This window comes from Strix uralensis, chromosome Z, assembly GCF_047716275.1.
Source record: "Strix uralensis isolate ZFMK-TIS-50842 chromosome Z, bStrUra1, whole genome shotgun sequence".
Classification (NCBI taxonomy): Eukaryota; Metazoa; Chordata; class Aves; order Strigiformes; family Strigidae; genus Strix; species Strix uralensis.
Genome location: NC_134012.1, coordinates 36954613 through 36979913, shown reverse-complemented (window position 1 = coordinate 36979913; position 25301 = coordinate 36954613). Strand labels below are relative to the sequence as shown.

Genomic DNA, 25301 nt, shown 5'->3' with positions numbered 1-25301 from the left:
TCTCCAGTCAGAAGAACTTGTTGATGAGTTGCCTGTCGTCAGTAAGCCTAAGGTTCAGCCCTGTTGGCTCTCAGTTGTCCAGTTGTCCCCTTACTCCTCCTCAGTTTTTCAATCACTCCTGTTCCATCTGAGATGCTATCAAAGACAAGAATCTGGTTTATAAAGTCCTTTTTTCTTTGACTGCTTGGTGCTCCTGAGCCTCCGCTATGAATTTGTTGGACGGATGATCAAAACTTCCCCAGAGACTGAAGGTCACTGAGTGCATCTCATATTTATTTATTAATAACAAAGTGAACTGAACATTTTTATTTTACAGTTGGGAAAATTAAAGCACTAAGAACTAGAACTCAGCTTGTAAGGCAGCTTGATACTGAATGTATGACTCAGGCATGCCTTTCAGATGTGTTGAGTATTCAGGAACTCCAGTTAGAGCTGAGGAACAGTTTGCCTTTGTGCAAATTCGTGTTAGCTACCTGCCCGGACTTTCTGATTTGAAAAAGGACAACACTACATTATAAAGCATGGTAGAATATTAATCTAAACCAGTTACATTAGCATTATTGGTTTATTAAGTTGACTTTACTGCTGATTTTGGCAAGGAGCTCTGTTTCTGAATATGAGAAAAACATTCAGAAGTAAACAACCAGTTAAACCTCACAGTATCCCTGTGAAACATTTCTAGAGAAGATACGGAGAGATGAAGTAACTAGTTCCAAATTCTGTAAGTTAGGGTAGATCAACGCAGATAGACAGCCTTATGCTCCAGTCTGACTGAGACACAAGCATCTGCAGTGTGGAAGCCATGTAACACTGTTAATGAAATGGGATGCCTAAGCTGGGCCTCTCAGTGCTCTGCCTTTCAATGGAGCTGAAGAGTTTGAGAGGAGTGGTGTGCTAACATAGTGATAAAAATTCCTGGATCATGAGTTTTGTTTAGCCTGTATGAGATCTAGGGTAGGCCCTCTGCATTAGCAGTGGATTTCAAACTTTGATATGCTGATTTTCACTCCCCTATATCACTGACCAAAATACATCATCCTGCATGCACATGGAATAATTCTGGCATCTTATGCCCACTCTGCATAGTACAGTTCAGCAAGCACCTAATAGCTTGTTTTATTATTATTGTTACTATTTTATTTTATTTATTAAACTGTTCTTATATCAACCCACAAATTTTACTTTTTTTTCGATTCTCCTCCCCATCCCACTGGGAAGGAGTGGAGTAAGCGAGCAGCTGTGTGGTGCTTAGTTGCTGGCTGGGGTTAAACCATGACAATGGGAATACTCTGGCAAAGGAGCTACCTTTGAGGAAGAGTGGCTGATTGGGTTTCTGTGGAACACCTTTCTCCTAGGATCCTGAGAGATTGTTTAAGCCTTTTCTTAAAATTATCATCTTCATCCAGTTAATGTTTTTTTTAGTATTTAATCCTTTACGTATAAGAGACCTCTGGCAATTTTCTTCTCTCATAAGAAAAATAGGATCAAATAGCATTCTTTGTTATTGAGGGAAAACAAGAAGCTGTGAAAAGAAAATACTGTTCATATATGGTATCAGCCAACAATCAATCCATCTTTCCTTACAGGTCTTTCCTTCACATGTGCATGGGGCTTGCAAGTTAATGTGTCAGACGTGGCCAAATCCCATCTATGTCAATACCAAGACAGAGTACCCAATCTTGCTTCATTGTTTGCTTTGGAATACACAGTCAGGATTCAGCATAGCAATAATGGGACCGGGATCTGACTATAACAAAAGCTTTTCATCATAACTTAAAAACCAGGCTGTACAATGGTGATAAATAAGAAGACTACAGCCAGAGAGACTGATTTAACCTTTTTTAGGATTGCCTGTGAGAAACTTATTTATGCTGTATTCCCATATGCTATATATATAGGTATAGATGTATTCTAGAAAGCTAAGTAAATACACAGCACTCATATAGACAATACTTTTTATGGTCAAGTTTAGTATTTCTTTTTTTAAAAAGTGATCTGAAATCCTCTCTGAAAGATTCTATTAGCATGTAATATAAACTCCTAAGGGCAGTAGAGAGAGCTAAATCGGTGAAGAGATTCTCCTTGAATGTGTTCAGTCTTTTGTTGAACTTGAGGAGGTTGCAGAAGAAGGTGCAGAAGGCGGCATAGAAGGCACAGCCACAAAGACCTTCCTATCATTTTTTTATTTCAGGATAGCTGACTCATTGGTATGATTTCAAACTATGGAAGTGGTTTTGTTAGTGAATGTTTGGGTACTACTTGTCAGATCAACACTGTTAAATATTTTATTGCTCAGTGAAGCAATGTGGGTTTTGGTGGAATTCAGTTCTCCTTTCAGTATAGCCAGTGATCTGCTGTATGACTTCAAATATGTTACTTCTGCTTTCCATCTCTTGTAAACAATAACAACCTTTTTCATTCCTGCATCCTGCCCATCTCTATGTGTGTTACATAGCTTTGCACCTTCTTAAGCACTGTGGTCCTAGAGAATAGTAACATTGCAGTGCTACTGAACAACAAAAAATTATTTTCTTTTAAGAAATAGAGTAGATAATGTAATGAGTAATCTAAATCACACCTCATCATGTTACAAAGGTCAAGAGTTACATGATTAATAGCAACACGTCTTATGGAAAACCGCAGTAACTCATGGCACGATTATGAAGGGCATCTGAATGTTACTCTGTCTGAAGTATTATGTTACATTGACAGTTGTACTCTTGAAACAAGGAAATATGCTGCACTATAGATAACTTGAAATATGAAGGAAAGCATCAGATTTCAAAATGGACTTGGCTTATTGGAGATATTGAAGATATGGTCTACATAAAAAGATGGGATGAAATTTACTGAAATTGAACGCAGGATGTTGTCTGATATCGAAATACCCATGCAGGCACTGGACAATGAACAGTTTGTCAGGCAGGAGTTCTTCAGGGAAGACTGAGAATTATAAAAGATTGCAGGCTAGCTCTATGTAGTCAACAATGCTTTAATAATAGGGAAGAAGCCAATATTGTAGTGAGATCCTGGTAATATGAATTGACTAGGAGGGTTTCAGTTTGAGCACAGTGCTTCTACTTGAGAAAGAGCTGAGATAATTGATGAGAATGAGTAACATTCAGGCTAACAAATGTGACCAACAAAGAAGGGCTGGATGAACTAAGTTCTTCAATGTAGAGAACAGAAGAGGAATACTTGATTTCTGTCTTTGCAGAGGACAGAAGAGCCACCAGTGTGCTCAAAATGCATTGGGAAAGACTCAGCATAAACATTAGGGAAACCTTATAAATGGTAGGGCACAGATTGCCTGTGTGTGATGTGAAACTTTCATTGTCAGAGGGTCTTAATACCAAGTTGAACAGATTTTTGTCAGACAGGGGAGTGAAATAATGATCTATTAATGTGTCTTCTAGCACTCTCTTTCTAGGATGTCATCTTATCAGCTGATCTAGAATCATTACCATCACCTAGAAAGTATGTGGAGGAAAATATACAAATCTCTGCATCCACAGGACTTCTTAAGGGTGCAAACTGCAACTTTATGTCAGGGCCATAAGTGCACTTATAAGCCTTAATTGCCTTAATTGGTCTCACCAGGGACCATCATCCATGCACCCTCTGCCCATCGCCCAGGAGTCCCATTTAAGTCCAGGCTGAGCATCCCATCCTAGCCTGAGCTGTGTTGTACGTGTACCTTTCTTCATTCCTGTCTCCTGCCTGAATTGTTTGGATTTCCTGACTTCATCTAGAACCTGATTCATTACTTTGCCTTATGTGATGATTACTAGACTTGATGGGACCTGTTATAATCACCAACCTGACTGAACCTGACCCTGCTTGGGTACCCTGTTCAGACAGACCCTGTGGGACTGTACTCTGTCACTGAGGGCACAGCCTATGCTGGGATCATCCTTGACTCATGGCTTTTTTTCCCTTAAAGAGTAGTCTGACTCCTTTTGATCCCTGACACTTAAAGCCATTACCTTCAGATACATCCTAGTTCTCCACCAAAGTAATTCCTACCAATACCAAAATGAAATTCAATAGACCAATAACCACACTTAATAAATTACTGTTCCGATTTATTAAAATTTCTCAATGTTGCTTTTAGATAATACAAGCTTCATCAACATGAGGAGTTTTGTGCAACTTATTGAGCAAACATGAAGGTTGTGTTACTGGTGTTCCACTATTACACCATTTTTCTGTCAGACCACCAGTTGACAAGTAAACCACCATGCAGAAACAGATTTTTCTTGTCTGTCTGTTGTCTAGAATGTACTAATTTTTGAGAACACATCTCTAGCAGAGCAATTGCCAATATTAAATTTTTCTTTAACCTTATCCTTCCAAAACTCACAGATGTCTACTGAAACGGCAGTGCACTCTTAAAAATAACATCCACATTAGAATGTCTTGAAAACAATCAATAGTGTTCTCTGGTTATACGATAAATTTTGACTGAGAAGATCACCTTACATACAGGCAATGATGGTATTCATGGGCACAGCATACAGAGTAAAACAAAGACATTGTGGTGAAGTAGAAATGAGTGAAGCTATTGGAGTAGCTTAACAGGCTGATAATATCATCAGCACAATCCATTTAATGTGTTGTACCCAGTGTTCCTATGGCATCAGTCAAATGCAAATGGTAACTACTATTCTATGCAGCTTAGTAAATATATCACGCTTTTATTGTCTAGGAAGAAGTCTGTGGTTTAGGTCTACTGTTATAAATGAAAAAATCCTGACTAAATTCCCTGAAAATGAAATAATATGAAACTCACCAGGCTAATACTGAAAGGACTGTCTTCAAGGGACTCTTTGTATGCATCATGTTGAGAATTCTGGAATGTCATGGTTATCACTGATGATAACTATGAACTTCTACAGCACTAACATTGATGGAACAGCATTACATTCTTAAAGAGGAATAAGCTATAATTTTATACAAATACACAGAAACATTTCTGGAATGCCAGTTTCTTAAGAAAGGTGCAAAGCAGTCTGAAAACTGACAGCTTGGATTTTTTCAGTAGCACAGACTTAGCAGTACTAACAATAATTCCCTCCTCTGTGCCCTCTTCTAAGCACGTGTGCTACATGTGAAGAAGGCATGTCCTTGTCAGAAGTGCTTAAGAACAAAATTCTCTGGCCTTTGGTTAGAGGAATGGTTTCTGCTGCAGCTGTAAATTATTACTTCAGATATGTCCCTACAGACACCTCAGTTGGTGGCTTATGGTTACATGTCTTCTGCTCTCAATTTCATTGAATATGATATTGCCATAGTTTAAATCCTTGTAATTTGCTGTCCTTTATCCCTTAGCAATAACAGATCTATTCCTTAGTTCTAGAACAGGGCCTGGATATTTTTGTCCTGTGTTTGTGTTGTATCTACCATAACAAAATCCTCACCCATAACTGCATCTCCTGGGTGTTAATGCAATACAATTAAACAATTATGGGATCATGTTACCATCAATACAAAACTTGCTGTATTGTTTAACTGATGGTACCTAGATGATTGCCAAATACCTAGGATATTAATTTTTCTTTCTGCTGGTTTGCCATTATGAAGTAATTTGTCTTTTAAAACACACTGCCTTATTGGTAGCTTCAGTCATGGCCTCACCTAGTGTAAACTAGACTATGTAAAGCCTGAAAACTACAGGGCTGTATGTGGGCTGATGGGAGTTATAACATATATGTCATATGAGACATGAAGGCCTGCTGTGATCTTTCTGAAGGTGCTGCATGTTACCATAACAACATGTTGCTGCCTAGCCTTCTGAGGACATCTGGCAGGTTTATAGACAACAGTAGCTGAATGAATAAAAATTTCCTGTGCAATATGTACATATGTGTAATTGACTCCCTGTCCCTCTCAAGCCAGCATCAGTCTGTCCCCTTCCCTCCTCTTCTGTCTTAATTAAACATGTCACATCTGTTGTGAGTGTGGTTCATACTACATGGGCAATAGTTATCTGTCTGCCTGTAACTGACAATACTTTTGCTTGCCTTTGCCTTTCTTCAAGTGTTAAGAGAACTACCTTTCACTCAATTCCTATCTTTTCAATCAGATGTTGGGTTAACTCAGTTACAGCCAAAGAGATAAAAGGTAATGATCTTTGGATAGCTAACAAAAGGTAAAACATGCTGGAAGATAAGTACATGGAGCATGTTATAGAGAAAATCTGCAGATCATGCTGCTCAGAAACAAAAAGGTGGGAGTGTTTTCCTTTTGGGCAGAGCAGAATAAGGATGCTATTCTTTGTAAAGACAATTAGTGTAGACTCACAAAAGGAGGATCATGCCTCACAAATCTGATATCCTGTCCCGGAGAGGGAAAAAACAAGTGAGTCACAGGAGGGAAACTATTGACAGGATTAACCAAGACCAGGGGGAAGCCTTCCATACAGGAACATACAAAAGGCTTAACCCCCAAACCAAGAAGGTAGGTAGACACATTAAGTGGATAAGGAGTTAGTTACAAGTCCAAAGACAGAATGGTGCAAGGCAGGATTACAAAACCTAGAAATGGATTACTGTGGGATTGGAAAGGGGTAAAGTGAGAAAGCCGAGGGAAGATAGCCTTGACAGTTGTGTTATTTCACAGGTAACTTTCTCAGGGTGTCCAGCACAAGTCTGTTGATTCCCAGTTCAGTAGAATCACTTGCATCTCACATGACAAAGCAACTTTTATAAACATGGAAAAGAAAAATGTGCTTTGAATGTTAGAAATCTTTAAGGCCAGAGGAACTGTTATAATCGATTGACTTGATTGTTTATGTTATGGACCCTGAACCATCTCTCTTCCACAGCTCTGAACACCTTCTTTTTCTTTGTGTCCCTACGGCGATCCTGACTGCTGAGAACTTGTCCTGGTTTAACCAGGATAGGGTTACGTTTCCCCAGCAGTGGGGGGGGAAGCTCTAGCCGGGTTATTCAGATACCATGCGGACCTCACATCCTGGCAGGTCACATTTTCCTGGCATGGAGCGCGGTGCACTCGTGGTCTTGTACATCGTGCTTCAAACTGCTGTATTTGGTAGCCATTTTGCTCTGTTCATTGCTATCACTATTACTGTTATTGTTATTGTTGTTGTTGGTTGTGTTGCTATTGCATTAAACCTTTCCTTATTTCAGTCTTGGGGCTTTGTATTTCACTCCCTTTGTGGGGGAGGGGCAGCGGCCGCGTGGTCTCAGACCCCGGCAGGGGCTAAACCACCACAGAACTACTGCAGTGCTGATGCCACTGGTAAGAACTTGAGACACAGAAGGCATGTCAAAGTTTTCTTGTGCTTCTAGCTCACTCCAGACAGCTTCAGACTGTGGCTGGAGGCAGTCCTTTAAAGCCTGCCAGTTTCCTAAGGCTGTGACTGGACATGCCTTCTTGACAATTCCAAAGGTCTACCCTTCTGTGCTCTGTGTTTTGCAGGACAAGAGCATGGATAGTTTCTCCTAACAGGGTTAAGAGTATGTCACCACTTCACTGCTTTGCTAAGTAAAGACACTGGTTAGCTATCTTGATGTGGAAACATGCCTACTTTTAAATAATATCTTTAATCTGTTGGGAGAGCTGTTACTCCCCCATTTTTGACTCCCCAGGATATCCCTCATCCACTGGCTGTGAGGCCAGGTGAAGACCCTTGTATCCAATTTTGCCAGTACAGTAGCACTCTAGCTGTCAGTTGGCTCTGGCTCAGCATATTAGACTACACCTGTTGCTAATGGAATAGTGTCAACCCACTCAGGTGCCTACAGACATAATCACTGCTCTCCCCTTTGGCCTTTCTGCCACCTTGTTAATGAAGAGCTGATACCCTGGTCTCATGAGGTTCACAGCTGAAGTGAAAGTACCTGCAACCAGCTTGATGGCACTGACAGGGCTTACCGGCCCTGACCAGCCTCCCCCAGGGCCTCCTCCACCCTGCCATGTCAGCTCCCGGGGCTGTCAGCCCCTGCCCTGGTGATGCCACAGCAGGGCCAGTCTCCATCTCCTCTTAGTCCTGCTGGGCCCAGGGCTGATGTCCCAGCCTGGCCTTGGCCCGTCCCAGTCCCCACCAGGTTCCCAATCCCTGGGGCTACTGCCCACACCAGCTGCCCTGATAGTGGCTGGGGTGGTGGGACCCTGGCCCAGCCCTGCTGCTCCCACGGGAGCTCTCGGCTGCCAGGAAGCCACCAGCCCACACTAGGTCCTGACGCTGCAGCAAGAGGAGCACAGCTCCTCCTCTTCACTGTACTAAGGTTGTAAGAAAAGCTGGAGGATCTGAATTCTATCTACTGCTGCTATCTCTGGCAGAGCTATGTTACAAAGCTTGTGAGGCTGAAACCTGAGCTATTCCCTACCTATCATGGAGGATATTACAATGAGTTTGAAAAGCATGCACCAGAGGATAGTTTATTGTCTGATGCATAATTTCATACCTTTTGATTTTTTTTCTGAAGTTAAGGATAGGTAGGTTGACTTGTGTTCTAAATGTTAATAAAATGTACTTAGATGGATGAATGTGCTAATACGTTACTCAGATTGAAAGAATGAAACTTCTTTCATTAGATGCATTATGTGACTTTAAACATCTGCCTTTGCTCCATGGAAGAGAAGGGTAGGGTATACTATTATTGCCATCCTCTTTTAGCAATGGCTGGTGTGGCATGCTTTTGTGTTATCTGTTGCTACTGCTTTACTGGATGCTGTCCTGCCTTCCTCTTCTTCAGTCTTGACTGGGACCACACCTCTCTGTTTTAAGATACTTGAGGAATCTGGTCCATCCAAGAAGTAAAACATACCTCCACTCCACCCCTGTCCTTTCCCCTGCCTTGTTACCGAGACAAGGTTCTCAAGAGGCAAGTTCCTAGTTTTTCAGAACTTTGTATTAGCCCCTCTGAGTTAATCAAATACAGAAGGGGACCTTGTTGTGAAGAAAAACATGTCCAGGATCTCAATTTTTAGCCTGCCAAGGACTGTTGAGGGATTAATACTATCTCTAATTATTGCATTCTGGCAGAGTGTGTCCCTGGGCTGCGTGAGTCGTAGGTGTTCCTCTACTACAAATAATGGTGATACATATTATTAATTAAAATCCCCAGAATACTATAGAATTTCCAGTACAGACACTGGGCACAGACAACTGTGGTTGTCATGGGCAAATTGAATGTTTTACACTTGAGAAGCCACATGACTGTGAGAAACAAACTGAGGTCTCAGATAAACAACAAGGTAAGGAAAACAGTGGAGTGCCTGTGAAGTGTTTGGTATGCATCCTAATGGAAGCATAATAAAGCTGTTCAGAGAAGTGAAAATTCCTGGTTTATTCCAGAATAGTCTTCTCTCTGTTCTGCTCTGGAACAAGGTAAAGTGATTTCTTTACAGAAGCAAACTGATCAACCATTCTGGGAGAGGTCTTCTTGAAACAGGGTGGGAAAAAATGATGCCCTCTCCCCCACCCCAGGAAGAGAGTGTTCTGTGGGAGTAAGGGTTAGAATCTCCCTAGCAGTAAGCAAAGGACATTTTATAATACTGTAACATGTGAATATACATGATAAGTAAATGATAAGAATAAATGGCTTGTATATTTTGTTACCAAGGCTTTGCAAGATGTCTTCTCTTCCTTATAGGTAGACCTCAGACTCTTCTTGGTGCTCAGTCCAAGGAAGAAAGGTGCCTTCTTCCCCTGTCCTGGGGCAGGTAATATTTCTTACTGTACTGCTCTGTGTTGGTGGAATTTGTTATCCTGTCGCACTTATTGAGCAGAAAAAGAAGTTTATTTGTTTTAAACAGTAGATGTTAAAGTAGAATCTGTATGGCGAACTTTTGTTTAGGGAACAGAAACAGCATAAAGGAGTCTTTGTACTACGTGGCTTAGAGATAAGGTGGCTTGTTGCCAGTTTTAACCATTAAAACAATTAAAAGTTTTCTGGGAAAGAGGTTAGAATTTCCTTTAGGAAAGATACTTGTGTAGAAATGACTGGCCCAAGTAAAATTTGTTTGTACATGTTTGTATCACATGATTACCCTTTGAGGCCTGAATCTTTCTTGTCAGGCTGTTCTCTTCCGACACCCTGTCACTACAAGAACAACCTACATCCAACTTTAATTGTAGTACGTATCTGGACCTTTGCCCACAACTGTTTTTCCCTGCTGGTTTGATATCCCTGTGACATGCATCTCACTTATGTTAAAAGTGAAGTGCACCTTTAGAGTTATGAAGGTTACAGCATACCAAACACGTATAAATCTGCCGGATGATTATCTGCAAGCATGCTGAACTGAATCCATGGTGCTGTATGAGAAGACTGGAGGCTCATCTGACTTTTCGGGCAGAAGCTCACTTAGGGACTGGCAGCTGTGTTGTGGTCTCGGAGTCAGTTGACCCTGGCTTCAGTTTACCCCAGGTGAGGCAAGTGCTGTTTAAGAGGTGCTGGGTGAAGTAAGAGAGGTGATTTAAGTTAAGACCAACACAGCCAGATCTCTTGCCTTGTTTTTTCCCCACCTAGATGAGCTGAAAGATTTGCATGAGAAGAGGGATAGTGTTCTGTTTGTAACCTATCTGTTCCTGGCTAGGCCACTTGTGGGCCTAAGTACCTGTACCTCGTCTGAAAGCCTGGATCAGCCACTCCTGTGGGCCTAGTCTTTGTATTAAAGTACTCAGAGCTGGTCTTCTGAAAGATCAGTTCAACAAGAGTTTCCTTTACTAAGTTTCTTTTTCTGGATGAGGCTCTACCCTCCTTCGACAGAGGCTTGACCAGCACTGGGGAACGTACGTCACTAGGTCCCGTCCCGTCCCTTTCCTTCCCTGCCCAGCCCCCCCCCCCGCGGGCCGCCCGCGCCAAACGGCGGCGGTGGGGATGACTCCCCGTCCTCTCGCGAGAGAAGCGGGCGGCGCGCGGCCGGCGACGGCCGCTCGCTATAAATAGCGAGGCGAGGCCGGGCTTCTGCAGGCGGCGGCGGCAGCGGCAGTTCTTCTTCGCTCTCCGGGTGAGTACGGCTGCCCGCGGCGCTCCGGCCCGGCCGGCTCCCGTCGGCCGCGGGGGTGAGCGGGGCGGCGTGGAGCGCTCGGCGGGGCTGTCTCCGTAGTACGTTGGAGCCTGCCGGCGGAGCGGGCCTACGCTGCCGCTCCCTCTGCGGCTCGCCCCCGCTGCCTCCGTCATTGCCCCTGCGGTCCCTCCGCCCCCAATCCCGGTGTATTTCGGTAGTCTGCTTAAGGCGCTCCCGGGGCCAGGAAGCCCCGAGATACTTCTCGCCCCCAGGAGAGGTACTGGACTGCCCCATCCCTGAAGAGGTCCGTGGTGGCACCTGAAAACTGCGGCTCCTTCCTCCCTTGGGCACCGCGGTTAGCTGGGGCAAGCTCCTTGGCTCTTCTGCATGGCTCATCGTGCTGCTTTCTGGTCTTTATCTTCTTTCCATAGCGAGGGGGGGAAAGTAGAAATGAAATTCGTGACTTAATTCAGGATCTTTTGCTGTCTCCGAAATACGCTTTTGTACCATGAGCTTTGATTCGGGCGTCTCACTGACCTGCTCCAGCTGAAGTGGATCTGACTTTTGCCAGTGCTGAAACTACCCAGGGGATCTTTGAAACTGTGCAAGATCCTAGCTATCTTCCCTGTCTTTAAGAGCAGGAATAAGTTTACAGACTAACTCTTCTATTTTAGTGACTAAAATTCAAATCAATGCCGTGTGTGGCTGGATCTTTTGGGACACACTACAAATACTGAATAATCGTTAAAATAAGGGCCCTTCTTCCTTCAGAGGCCAGATTCTGTGCTATTAGCCTCTTCTTTCCTAGAGCATGCTTTGCAGTTCAAAGTGAAATTCAGTTGTACTCTAGTCTGACGTGTAATGCTATGTGAGAAACATAATATGTTTCTGGGAGTATTTCAATACTTGATGGAAGGAAAACTTCTCTGTTACTGCTGTAACCCTTGTCTATTACCTGCTTGTATGTTCTATGTACAGTTGCTAATCTCATTACAGGCATTATCTTATGGCATGTGTGTGTTAATATGTGCAAATATGCCTGTAAAACGTTAACAGCATGCCTTTGTCCTTGTTCCCCTTTATGTAATGGGGAAAAGTTTTACTTGACCCCAGGCAGAATATTAACACACTCCTTTTATATTGTAATATGTGCGAGAAAGAAAACTGCTATTGGCTCTTTGACAAACCTAGCAGAAAGCCTTGAAAACCATAGTCCTTTTGAGGACTGACTTTTAGCTTGTCTTTCTGTTGCTTTCATTTATGCAGGTTCTTCTGGAACTTAGGTGTCATAAAACCATCAATGCAAAAAGTGGTTCTTGCAGACTTCGTTCAGCCTGCATGTATGCATAGGCTCACAGTGCACTTCTGTATGTTCTCCTTATGTGGTACTGCAATACTCCTGCTTTTATAGGGTTCATATGGGGAGAGCTGTTAATATTTTTTCCCTGTGGGAATACATGTTGGAAAGTAGAGTAGCATAGGCTTGTTGAATGACTGGTGTCTGCTGCCTGTTTCAGTGTGGGATGGGTAATAATTAAGTCTAAATTAGCATAAAAGAGAGTTGTTTTCTGCAGTGGAAAAGTTCTATGCTTTATGTGTTACAGGAATACTAACTTCTGAGCAGGGGGAGCCCTACATGGGCATCAGGCATGGCTCTAGAGATAATGAACTCCATGAGCTAAGGTTACTGGAAATGAATACTTCAGTCTTCCATGTGTTTTCAAGATCTGGACAGCAATGATAACTCAAGTTTTCAAACTTGACTCCCTTATGCTAACAGATCTAATCTGATTAAAGATATCATTGGTGGAGTCTTCATCTGACTTGGAGATCCTAAACTAGTTTTAACGACTCGTTGGCTGGTGTTTCTTTGTCCTGAGACTCAACAGATAAGCCTAAGTGTGTCTATTTCTTGTAGAGAAACAAATTAATCTACCAGTCAGTAACTCTTTGGTAAATCTGCAATGAACTGCTGTACCTCAAAGCCTGTCTCTTGCATGTGCCCTACTTGTGTTACCTAAACCAAACAAAGTAATTAGGAAACAAAGTTTTGGATTTCTGAATTGTTACAATAAAAGGTAGTTCCTGTATGCAAGAATGTGAACATCCTAATCCGCTTGACCAGTGGGGTTGATTACAAAAGGGTTGTTGGTTTCAAAGTCTGGTGGTTAGATGAAGTGGTTATGAGGATGCCGTAACTCAGATACGCTTCTTTCACAGGTTGTGTAAGATTCAAGACCTGGAAAAATGGCATTGGCAGCAACTGATCCACACCAGGTATGTATGAGTTAGCCCCATAGTTTTTTATGTCTAGTTCAGAAAAATAGGAGTCAACTAATCTCTTTCTCTTTTAAACAGAACATTGTATCGAGGGTTGTCAACCTGCCCTTGGTGAGCTCCACCTATGATATGGTGTCCACAGCTTACATCACCACAAAGGATAACCATCCTTATCTGAAGTCAGTGTGTGAGATGGCAGAGAAAGGAGTGAAGACACTTACTTCGGTAGCCATGACAAGTGCTATGCCTATCATCCAGAAACTGGAACCACAAAGTAAGGCAAAGATGGAGCTGTTGATAACTTTTAATTCAAGTGATTGCTTTGTATATCCAGATGCACTTACAGTTTAGCATGGTCATGCTGGTCTGGCATGCTGTTTCAGGTAGCTGACTTAACCTGTTGCCTAGCTTGTTGAGTAACTGATTACAGATGGGTATGATTAAAAAAAAAACAAACTCCAGAGTCAAAGCAGTTTCCAGCTTTTGTAATACTAAACTGACACTGACTCCTTGATATGTGAGATGGTTACGTAGTCTCTTGCTCAACACCTTCCTTACCTTTCACCTGGTTTCAAAATCTACTTTTGTACTTTCACTGAGAACAACTTGTGATTAAATTTGGCAGCTGAGTCACAAGGCTGTTGTAACCAGGAGCCTGATTTCACAAAGTGGCAGAAGGCCAAGTGCTTCAGCATGTTCTAACAGTTGCTTGTAAAGTATCAAATGGATTTTCCCTGCCTGCAAGCGTGCTTTTTTGCTGGCACTGTAAACCTGCCTTGTTCTTGGGCTTTGCTGCCTCAAATCTCACTAAAAAGGGGAGGAAACTACTTGAAGAGCTTTGTTGCATGAGCTCTGTTTCAAGAGGAATTCTCAATTGGAGTTACTTATACTAAGAAAAAAAAAAAAACCAAAACATTAAAACCAACTATTGTAATTTCTTTTATAGTTGTAGTTGCCAACAACTATGCATGTATAGGTCTAGACAAAATTGAAGAGAGACTGCCTATACTGAATCAACCCACTGACAAGGTAAGTTCTTTCCATATATATATATATATGCTAAGCACAACTATACACCCTTCCTCTTTTCTATTATCACTAAAAATACAGGGAGACAGATTTCAATAAGCCACACCTGAAGCACATCTTAGGAGCAATGAGGAAGGAAAAGGTGTTTAAGCCTCTTTTTTTCTTTAAATTTGCCCACCATTTGACACTTCTCTCTATAGCTGCTGTTCACTGGTGGGTATCTTTTTTTAAAATTGGAGTCCTTGTCTCTTTACTGCTCAGTGTGAAGCAAGTAGTGCCTGAATTATATTCACTCAGGTGCTTTGAGCCGAAGGCTGTGTGGCAGTCATATTTTGTTTTGTCTTGTACATATGTTTTCAAGGCAGAATTTCTCCTAGATAGCCAATACTTGTACAAGCTTTAGCATAAACTTATATTGCCTTGATTATGTAGGTCTTGCTGGAAAATAGTGAATCATCCTATTTCCTCTGGCAGGTTGTTGCCAATGCCAAGGACGTAGTTGTTGGAGCCAGAGAAGCTGTAACAACCACTGTGACTGGTGCCAAGGAAACTGTTGCTCACACAATCACTGGAGTTGTGGGCAAAACAAAAGAAGCAGTGCAAGACAGTGTAGAAATGACCAAGTCAGTTGTCAATGGCAGCATTAACACTGTCCTGGGAAGTCGTGTGGTGCAAATGGTGAGCAGTGGAGTTGACAGTGCTCTCACTAAATCGGAGACCCTTGTAGACCAGTACCTCCCACTTACAGAAGCAGAACTAGGTAAGACCAATTCAAGGTTTGATTTTTGTTGGAATACTTGGAGAGAAGCAAGCAATCATCCATTTATTACTTAATCATAGTGGGGAAGGGGCATATGTTTCTCAAACTGCCTTTTGCCTTGCTGGTTGTAATAGCATCTTCACAGGGAAGCAGATTAAAGTAAGGATTTCCATGTGTGGTGGTCTATCAAACTACCCTGGTGCTAAAGGACTACTAAACAAGTGCAGTATTCAGCTGTTACTAACCAAATCAAATCGCCTCAGACTGCTTAAGTTTTCTTTCAGTGGTCAATTTGCTTCCTTTCTACATATCTAGAGAAAGAAGCTGCAAAAGTTGAAGGTTTTGAAGTTGGAGTTCAAAAGCCAAGCTACTATGTTAGACTAGGATCTCTGTCTTCAAAGGTCCGCACACGTGCCTACCAACAAGCCTTAAACAAAGTTAGAGATGCTAAACAGAAAAGCCAGGAGACAATCTTTCAGCTCCACCACACTGTTAGTCTGGTAAGTTTAAGCTTTTACCTGAGGTATAAAAAGCAAATGTTGACATGGTTTTAGAGTGCAGAAAACAGCAAAAAGACTTAGGAAAACTGGAATTGCACTCTCAGACTAAATGCATTTTCTAAATATAAAGCATTTCCTATTCAGAGCTTTTCACCGCCATTCAGAAGAGGTCCTAAATCAGGCTGAGCCGTAAACTAACCAGCAATTGCTTGTAATTTTAAGCAATGCAGAAATAGAAGTGACATGCTTAAAATTATATTCCTCATTTGGAGTGCTGGGTTTGACACAGACTTCATTCAGTGAAGAAAGTGTCTTGCAATTTAGAAACACTTCAGTCCTTTAAGTCTTTTTTTTGTTAATAAAATGTTGGGTTCTTTATGGGCTTGCTATTCTTGCTGTAGGTATCTCTGAGCATTTCTGGGTACTTCAGTAGTCTTATCTTTACAACATACCTTTTACATACAGGACAAACTGCATAAAGAGTCATGGCCTTCTATACACTTTCAAATCCTTATATAGGATGCTACTGGGGGAGAGAGAAATAGTTGATGCAGAGGAATACACTACATATCTCGAAACTGCTTCCAGTTTTCTCCTCTTTGATGAGAAAGAACACAATCTTATATTCCCCAAAGGCTTTTATGCTTTTAAAGGAGGTTACAAAGCAGGTAAGGTAGGTAGCTCTAATGGAACTGTTTGTTATTTGGCTGTATTTCAGATTGAGTATGCCAGAAAGAACATGAATAGTGCCAATCGGAAACTTCTTGATGCTCAGGAAAAGCTTTATCAATCCTGGGTAGAATGGAAGAAAAATACAGGCCAAAATGTTGATGAACCACATAGCGCTGAGGTAAATAGGTGTAAATGTAAACCAGAAATAAATGAATTGTATACTGTCAAGGTAGTGACAAACTACCAGTGCCCAAAGTGCATGGCATCTTAACAGCATAGCATCTTATGTGCAATTGTGGAATCTGAATGCTGAAGCTCAGGGCAGCTGACTACTATGAAAAGTAGGGGACACCCAAACAAATGAGCCTACTTCCTGCAAATGCTCTGGGGTTCATTCTCCTTTCATGAGAATGCTTATGCTGTTTAGCATGTGAACCTGTGTTGGGATATCCATATCTAGATCAGCTAGGACTCCCTTACCTGATACGGCCAGGCCAGAAATAACAATTATAACAATTTGTCAACATAAAGCAGTCTTAGGCACAGACTCACTGAATCTTATATGTAGCTTTAAACAGTGGTCCAATGATTAGAATGTACTTACCTGCTGTGACTTGTTATGCAGAGTTGAAACAAGAGCTTGCTAATCTGTTGCTGGGTAGATGCTACCAATGTTTCTGTTCCACAAAGTACTTGAGCATTGAAGAAATATCAAGTACTTTCAAGTCGCTGACTCTTCAGACTTAGGACCTGGTTTATTATCTGCTATAGCTTTATTTTACTTACATCCCATTTATTTTGCTTCTTTATGTATCTTGAGCAACATAAAGCTGCTACAGTCATGAAAAGATACTAATATGCTGTTATACTTTTTGTTTCCAGCACATTGAGTCAAGAACTCTAGCTATTGCACGGAGCCTCACTCAGCAACTTCAGACCACCTGCCTCACACTGGTCTCAAGCCTACAGGGGCTGCCACAGAATGTGCAGGATCAGGTTTACAGTGTTGGGTCAATGGCAGGTGATGTCTACCAGAGCTTTTGGTCAGCATCCTCCTTCCAAGAGTTATCAGACAGCTTTCTTACCACTAGCAAAGGACAGCTGAAGAAAATGAAGGAGTCTCTGGATGATGTGATGGATTATCTTGTTAACAACACACCGCTCAACTGGCTGGTAGGTCCCTTTTACCCACAACTGCCTGGCATTCAGCATGCTGAGAGCAAAGGTGAAGGGGAGGAAAAGTCCAGCCAGAAAGACAAACAGCCTGAACACACTGATGAATAAACTGCATAGCATGCATGTATTCTGCTGACTGACCAAACAAGTGGCCTTAGCAAGTGTAGCTGTCAAAAGTCTTGGAGCAAAATCCATAAACAAAGAAGTGGGGGAATGATACAAAGGAAAGACGTTCTCACACATGGGCTGTATTGTTCTGTGTAGTTAAGCCACTCTAAAAATTCAGACTGTCTTGAGTGCCTAAATATTGACAGCTTACAGTTGTCAAGATACCTTGTTTGTTTGTCAAGAAACCTCACCAAGCTTATTAATGGTATTAATACCATTTAGTCTAAGAAACCTACCATAGCTAAAAGCATTTGATTTGTTGCTTAATCTGTACCAGAATGATGTAAAAGCCTTACATACTACAAAATGCATTTAAAAGCCCTACAGGCTAGCTAGGTACGCTTAAATTCCATGTTGGCTGCAGAATCACGCATTTGATTATTACGGATCTGACTGTTTCAAATTCTACTGCTACACAATTCATGACAAAAGTTTTGTGGGTGCAGAATTCCAAAGCTGAAAGTGGGGTTTCTGAACGAGTCAGCTGGAGTTGCTTAAATGCTGTGACAGTGTTAACTATATAATCTTAAGTATTGTATAACACAATAACATGACCACAGAATCATAGAATATCTCAAGTTGGAAGGGACCCATAAGGATCATCAAGTCCAACTCCCTGCTCCTCGCAGGACTGCTTAAAACTAAACCACATGACTCAGAGCGTTGTCCAGATACTCCTTGAACTCTGACAGGCTTGGTGCCACGACCACTTCCCTAGGTAGCCTGTTCCAGTGAATGACCAAATCATTATCCATATTTTTTTTTTAATATGCAGTGTAGAGACAAGATTCATGCTGTTTGTACTGAGGTGCCTGTGTTGTGTGGGTTGTTGGTTTTTTTGTAGCCATCGTTTTGTAATTCATTTTGTATGTTAGTAATAAATGCTTCAGTAGCCAAAGTCTGTCTCCATTTCAGTGGTGTTTAAAACAAATGTAACTTGCTGTTCTGTGAATCCTTCAAACTGGGTCCAGCAGAAAGCAAGCTTGAAATGCAAATGAAGTAGACATGCATTAAAAAATGTATTTGTGTATGTATAGATAGGTAAGATACAGCTGCAGCATTTCCTTCTTCCCTTTTGAGTTTCTGTGCATTCTTCCACCCAGTCTTAGCTTTACTGCTGCTTTTTTGGTGCTTACTGTTGCCTGCCTTTAACGATAACCTAAGCTCTGAGCTGATCGATGTTCCAATATTGAGAAGGATATGGACAAAAATACCCCTGTCCTGCCTTTGCAGTAGGTGTTCTGTGTGCATGAGGCTGTCAGCTACCTGCTGGCTCCCTATAAACAGTATATACTTCTTTAGCTGCAAACACCAGTTTTAACCTGTTTATTTACCCTCCTTTGAACTTGAGTGACTAATGTACATTAACACTCAGCTATGTGGGTAGAATTGTTCCTCAGTAAATCCTGTGAACCCTTCCCCTGGAACAGAATTACAGTCAGTAAGAAATAAGCTCTCTTGGTGTAGGGCTGTCCAGGTAAGTTTTGTGTCTGTGTTCTCAACACGTGTCCTGTGCAACTTAGAGTTGCAGTCATTTTGTTTAGCAGTGCTGGCCACCATTTTCAAAGAGGTCACCAGACAGCATGAAGCAAAATGAAGTTCAAAGGAAGCTTGTCACCTAGTGACACAGTGCTACATGGAACAATACTTCCATCTGGTACAATGTGGGCACTAAAGCAAATTACATGTTGTCTAGCCCTCTTCTAATGTGAGAGGGCTTGCTTAGTTGTTAAGCCAGGGTTGATCTAGAACTGTTAGGAAGACTGTTCTAAGCACAATATTAAACAAAATTGTAACAAGGGATTACAGATGAAGATTCTGTAACTTCTAGCTTTAAAAACTTGCTTTTTTTGTAAGGGGGCTGTTTAGCATGAAATTAACATGAGATGATGAGAGATTCTTTTCCACCCGGGACCAGAGTTAAGACTTCTGGAATTCTGTCAGCAATTCATTTAGTTTACTTTAAATATTAAATGAGTCCAGCCAGAGAATATCCCTTATCTCCACTTGTAATAAAATTTGTAAATTGCATCTACGGTTGTTGGGTGCTCAGGAACACAGTGGGACTAGGAACAGGTCTGGGAGCACCTGGCAGTTCAAAGGGAATTCCCATTCTTATGTGCATTTTAAAATCTGAAGGCTGTGGTCCTTTATTCTGAGGTGATCAATCAAATAAGATATTCAAACTTCACTGTCTTTTGAGGACAGAAATAAACAGTACCATCTAGTATTAATGTAAGAGCAATACATCTTTCTGTTCAGCCTTGTTGCACTACTGTTTCATTCTCTTTTAGATGGCTGTCTAGCTTTACTAAATGTCAGCAGGCAGATGAGGTAGAGAGCAAGGAAAAATGTTACCAGCCTAGACCTTCAAATCATTTCTCCCTTACCATGCACTGTTGAGTGGCTCCTCTGTAGAAGTTACTTTGACTTCTGACAGTTGACCTACAACTGGTGGCTGCAGAGGAACGCCTGGTTAAATGCTTACCTATGCTTGGACTAATAGCCTGTTACACCAAAATGCTGTATGCAGGTTCTTGTATCATGCTATTGTGGTGTGTGGTTGTTTTGTTAGATCTTGCCCCTCCCCTCCCCCCCAAAAGTGTGTAAGTTTCTATCCACACCCCCAGTAGAATTAGGAACCCTTCCCTGGAGGAAAATAGGGCTGAATAACAGCAAATCAGCATGTTCCTGATTCATTATATTGAATAAAAGTCTCTGGATTGAAATTATTAGACCCTCCTAATAAGGACAGCACTGAATGTTTAAACTGAATTGCAACTTTAGCTTGCATGGGTATCTTTTTGCTGGTAATGTCCCTAGGCTGTATTCTAATTATAAGTCTACAGACAAAATTTGGTATTTTTCTCTAGCATAGTTAAGAGTGAGTGACTATTAAAATGCCCACTGGAGACAAGAATGATGAGACCTTCCAAAGCCATCTTTGGTTTTTTTGCCACAGTGGACTGACGCTGAAGTGCATGCTAATAACTGCTGAAAACTCTCAAATAGGAGGAAAACCTAAGATATTAATAGAGCAGAACCTGTTCATAAATTTTTATTGCCACCTTGTTTATCTGTAATTGCACGTATTGCACAGCTCAGCTATACTGCACAGAAACTTACTTGCTTTTAGTCCAAAACCACTTTTGAGGATATAGCTTGGGCTAGAAAGCTGTGAATTCTCTGGAACCTTTTAAAAAAGATAGACCAGATATGCTGAAAATTGTAGGAAATACGTATTTGCAGCAAGGCAGATAAAATAGATGAAATGGAACAGTGTTAAAGGCTGCTAGTCACACAAAAGCTGGGATGGTAAAGGTTAGAATACTAACAAAGTAATAATCCCTGGTAAGGTTATTTAGGGTTTATTTACAATGCAGAAAATGATTGTTTCTCTCTAAGAGACCACTCAAAAATCATTCATGCTAGCTGAAACTTCCTCTTTCCAGGCTCGTTTAACAGACAACTACTATTCTATCATTGCCAATAATACTTTGCTATGAAAGTTTTAAATATAAGCATTCATAAATAGCTCCATATGGTATAAAAGTTTTGTAAACATATTTATAGCAGCGTACACATTGGTCAAACACAAATTACAAGGTTTGTATATGGATTGGAGCTGCACAGATACAGCTAGTTTGTCTCAAACAAAGAAAGGTGGAAAGCTTTTGAAATCTGTCCCATTTCTTAAGATGACTTTTTTGAAATAATCTTTTCCAAACTGTAACTTACAGTAATACTAATAGCAAGTAAAATAGGTGGAAGGATTTGGAAACAACTGATGAATTATTTTTATTTAAAAAGAAAACCCCAAAACCTACAAAAACCACCCAAAAACTTATCTAAGCCACTAATTAAAAAGAGAAAATGGAACCTAATTTATTTTTAAAGCATGATCTGTTGGTCATTTCCATGATCAGAAAGTCTTACATGAAACAGCTTGCTGGAGGTATTGTGCACAGTGTTTTGTTAAATATATTTATTTTCATACTAAGATGGAAATCTTATTTCTTTTGGATAATACAGTCTCTGATGACTAAAAATAAGTGCTTGTTCTGAAAGGGCATAAAATAAGAACCATCTCTCAAATTGCTAGTGGTTCAATTCTGTAAATATATTAAGTAAGAAAAAATTGATTAATTTAAAGTTGTTAGGATCAGCATTAACATTTGTATATGAAGACAGCAAAACACTGAAGTGTGTTTTGCACTATTCCATGCAAGGATTTTGCAAGTCTTGCACTATTCTCTGTAAATGATCTAACTGCATCTTACAGAAAAATGGCACGAAGAAGAGTCATACCTGGCCTTATTCTTTGTTGCAAGAACTGACTTTCTGCTTTGTTTCAACTTCCTATCAACTGTGAAAAGTGATATGGAAGTGAAGGTCCTTTACCTAACCAAGCCCATAATACCAAGGGCTTTGCGTTGTTTTCATTAGACGGGTGCAGATGTCAGAATATGCTATTCTACTACCATTTAGCACGTTCAAAACAGATAAATCATACAGACATCAAGCTTGTTTTACTCTGATGCTGACAGATAAACTCCAATTTGAAATTCTTTCATGACTATTAACATATTACTAGTACGTTAAAGGAGTCAGCTGCTTATAATGTGCACACTGAGGAGATGAAGAAAGCACAAACTTAAATTTGAGTGATTATCCTGTGGTCAGTAAAAACAACATGGATATAAGTAATAAAAGTGTCTTCAACCTAGGATATGTGAAAATTATCACTGGTCAGACACAGTTACTGAACATTGTTGTGTACCCTGCTCAGTGTAAATACAGAATAAAACAACTTGTTTAAACCATCTGTTTGGGCACATTTTTAAATGAGTTTGCATATGGACTACTTGGCCTTGGTCTTGTTAAGATATCCCCATTTGTACTGCAGTGTGAAATACAGGGTCATATGCTGATAATGGGAAAACTTGTTGATTTCTCTAAGTGCAGTAATTAGAGTTTTAGGTAAACTGACATATGCAGAAAGATGCAAGATAATTCTTGCTGGTAGAAAGATGTGTTCCCCCCATTCCTAGTTCTTTTTGATTTTTTAGGAGACAAAGATGACTGATGTCATTTTGATCAAGCTTAGTTTCTTAAAGCAGTCTATGCATTTCACTGTATTCACACTAGTGCCTGGTAAGTGACATGCTGCTTAAATTCTGAAGCTCAATATTTTAATATTTTCAAGTCCCTGGTGCCCTATGGCTACCTACTCTAAGGAACTGAGTGATTCACGTTCAGTGCTTCAGTGTTATCTACAACCTGATCACTGAAACAGTAAACCCTTTGATGTGTTCTTTGTTCTTCTGACATGTCTTCATAGCAAGCAAAGAAAGCATAGGTTTGTCTTGCATACTATCTTTCATAGAAGTAAGTCATAAGCAAGGTGTTTTGCAGTTAGGGAGCGGATTAAAACTGTTTCTTCAGTCAGCACTGAGCTTAAGTTACACAAATGCTTAGAAGCCTCTTCAAACTGCTGCTTCTTTGTACATGCAGAACCAAAGTCCTGTCAGCACACAGCAGTCATTACGTGCTGATACTGTGCCTGACTCCATCACTAACATTAAAGCTAACCATGCAACAAACTGTAGGTATAAATATTTTTCATTTGGGGCAAAAAACTTTAACTTATGAGTAAATTGCTTAATTATATCCCATTTTTCAGAAATGCCTAAGTAATCTAAGTCCTACTAAGGGACTTAAGGGTTGGGACTTAAGCTCCTAAGTGTCTTAGCCAACATTTTTAGAAGTGTAACATCCATGTGTCCACTAATGTCTCTGGCAATTCCTGAAACCTGGTGCTGCTTAACAGTACAGAATACTATACATGCAGTTAAAAGAGGCCAAAGTGGGACTGTAGTTCCAGATTATTGATGATTTGATGTGGTAGGGAAAGGTTTGATGTGGAGAGCAGGCAGAGCAATACAGAGCAGTCCATATCAAGCTCTTCAGGGCTCTTCTTCCTTTGTATAGCCCACTGCTCCCAAGGAAAGAAGAAAGGCAAAATAAGTTAAAAAACTCTTCAGTCACTGGTTTCACTAAACATGCTCCATCTCTACTTTGTTCCATCTCTACTATGAAATCCTGTTTTCTAAGCAACGGATCAACATTTTGCATAGTATTTGGTCTGTCTTAATGTTATGTGTTTCATATGTGGCTGAGCATATTTCACTCTGTATTCAGTATTTTGGGTCTGATTTCTAGAGATGCTGAGCACCTTTGTCTCCTGACTTCAGTGAGGAGTACTGGCACAAATTTCTTTAGTTTTACTTTTAAATTGATTGAAATTTCATTCCTATGCAGGTTCCAGATTTCACTATCACAGACCTGTCTTCAGAGTCAGATGATATCCCAGACATTCTGGATTTGGATGAAGATGACCAACAAGACTTTACACGCACAAATGGCCCTTACACTACAGGGCAAAGAGCTGACTAAAAAGAAGCATAAAAACGTCTTTTTGATACAATGTACTTTTACCATGTTTAACGTAGATTTCTCCTTTTTAAAGATGAATCTGCCTAGTTTAGGGATTATGGGGATTTTTTTTTTTTAATCATTACTGTTTCATTTAGCTGCATCAAGATTATGATTTTTTTTTCCACCCAAGGAATGTTTGCTAATTAATTCATTAGCACAAATGTCAAACTCCCATTCTACAAGCCAGGTATAGCCTAACCAGTGTATCCAGCTGATCTCATCTTTGTTAATGATTTGTTCTCTTGCTGGCAGCAGCCATGAGAACACTGCAATGCTTTGCATAAAGGGCTGCCAACAAAAGGAGTTGATGAGGATTTGACCACAGAATTCCCCCCTTCAGTCTACATGAAACGCACTTCTGCTTCTACCTCTTTGCTGCTGGAAGGTGTAAAAGACTTTGTCTCAGATGCTCTCAGGTTCTTTTTGTTAGGCTTTGCACCTACTGAGCTTAGAAGCTTAGAGCTTCCCTTTGGTAGAGTGCTTTAGGCACAGGACTTCCTTACTCTCTACATGCCTTCTGTTTCCAAAAATTTTGGCGACGCTCTCAGTTGCGGGGCCTGAGACTAGAGCAAGGTAAATGCTTAAAAAGTAAAGTTTTCCAGGAATAAGGATGACAGTTATAAAACAAAGGGAAAGAGACTGTAAAAAGCAAGGGAAAATGGAGGGCACAAAATAAAACTGCAAAAGAAAGGGAACTGAAGGTAGGGACACTTCTGGTGACAGTGATGATCTTTTTATGTTAAATAAAATTTCAATCCACTACTTGCTAAAGAATGTTGAATCTGCATTTGCTTGCACACGGTGACTTCTGTAGGAGTTGAGATGAATGGAAACCGGTCTGGAAGCAGGCTTGTTGCATTACTTTCGAGGATCAGGCAGAACTCCCCACGCAGAGATCTCCTCGATGTTGCTGGTATGGCTGCAGCAAGTCCGGAGATGTTGCACTGCCGCGGAAACATTACTCGGCCGTCGGTGTGGCCGTGAGGCAGCACATCTGCTCTCCTGTCGTGTAACACTTTGTTGTTGTGAAAAACTTTTAAGTCTAGTCACTAAAATGCCTTGGAATAAAAGTTTGAACTACACAGCCTGCTGCCGGTGCGAGTTTTACTTGGTTTTCGCGTTGAAGTTTGTAATCTGATCGCAAATTAATTTAGATTGGAAGGGCCCTATGGAGGCCGGCTAGTCCGACCGCTGCCCAAAGCGCGACGCCCTCTACGATCAACTCACGCTGCTCG

At 40.9% G+C, this 25301-nt stretch overlaps 1 protein-coding gene across 5 annotated transcripts in view; it reads left to right on the top strand.

The window, feature by feature from the left end:
- The window catches only part of PLIN2 (perilipin 2), a 43476-nt gene extending 18328 nt beyond the window's left edge, over nt 1-25148 (top strand). The window contains exons 3-12 of one of the 5 annotated variants that reach the window (XM_074855064.1): nt 6827-6883; nt 9604-9693; nt 13204-13260; nt 13342-13537; nt 14210-14292; nt 14767-15052; nt 15368-15552; nt 16271-16402; nt 17107-17397; nt 23890-25148. In XM_074855064.1, coding sequence (XP_074711165.1) covers nt 13231-13260; nt 13342-13537; nt 14210-14292; nt 14767-15052; nt 15368-15552; nt 16271-16402; nt 17107-17397; nt 23890-24024 — 1338 coding nt within the window. In that variant the 5' untranslated portion in view covers nt 6827-6883; nt 9604-9693; nt 13204-13230 and the 3' untranslated portion in view covers nt 24025-25148. Of the gene's footprint in view, nt 1-6826; nt 6884-9603; nt 9694-10381; nt 10401-10851; nt 10984-13203; nt 13261-13341; nt 13538-14209; nt 14293-14766; nt 15053-15367; nt 15553-16270; nt 16403-17106; nt 18467-23889 lie in introns of those variants that run through there. The other 4 variants (XM_074855065.1, XM_074855063.1, XM_074855066.1 and 1 more) reach the window with 4 other exon arrangements.
- Nucleotides 25149-25301: the final 153 nt, after the last annotated feature.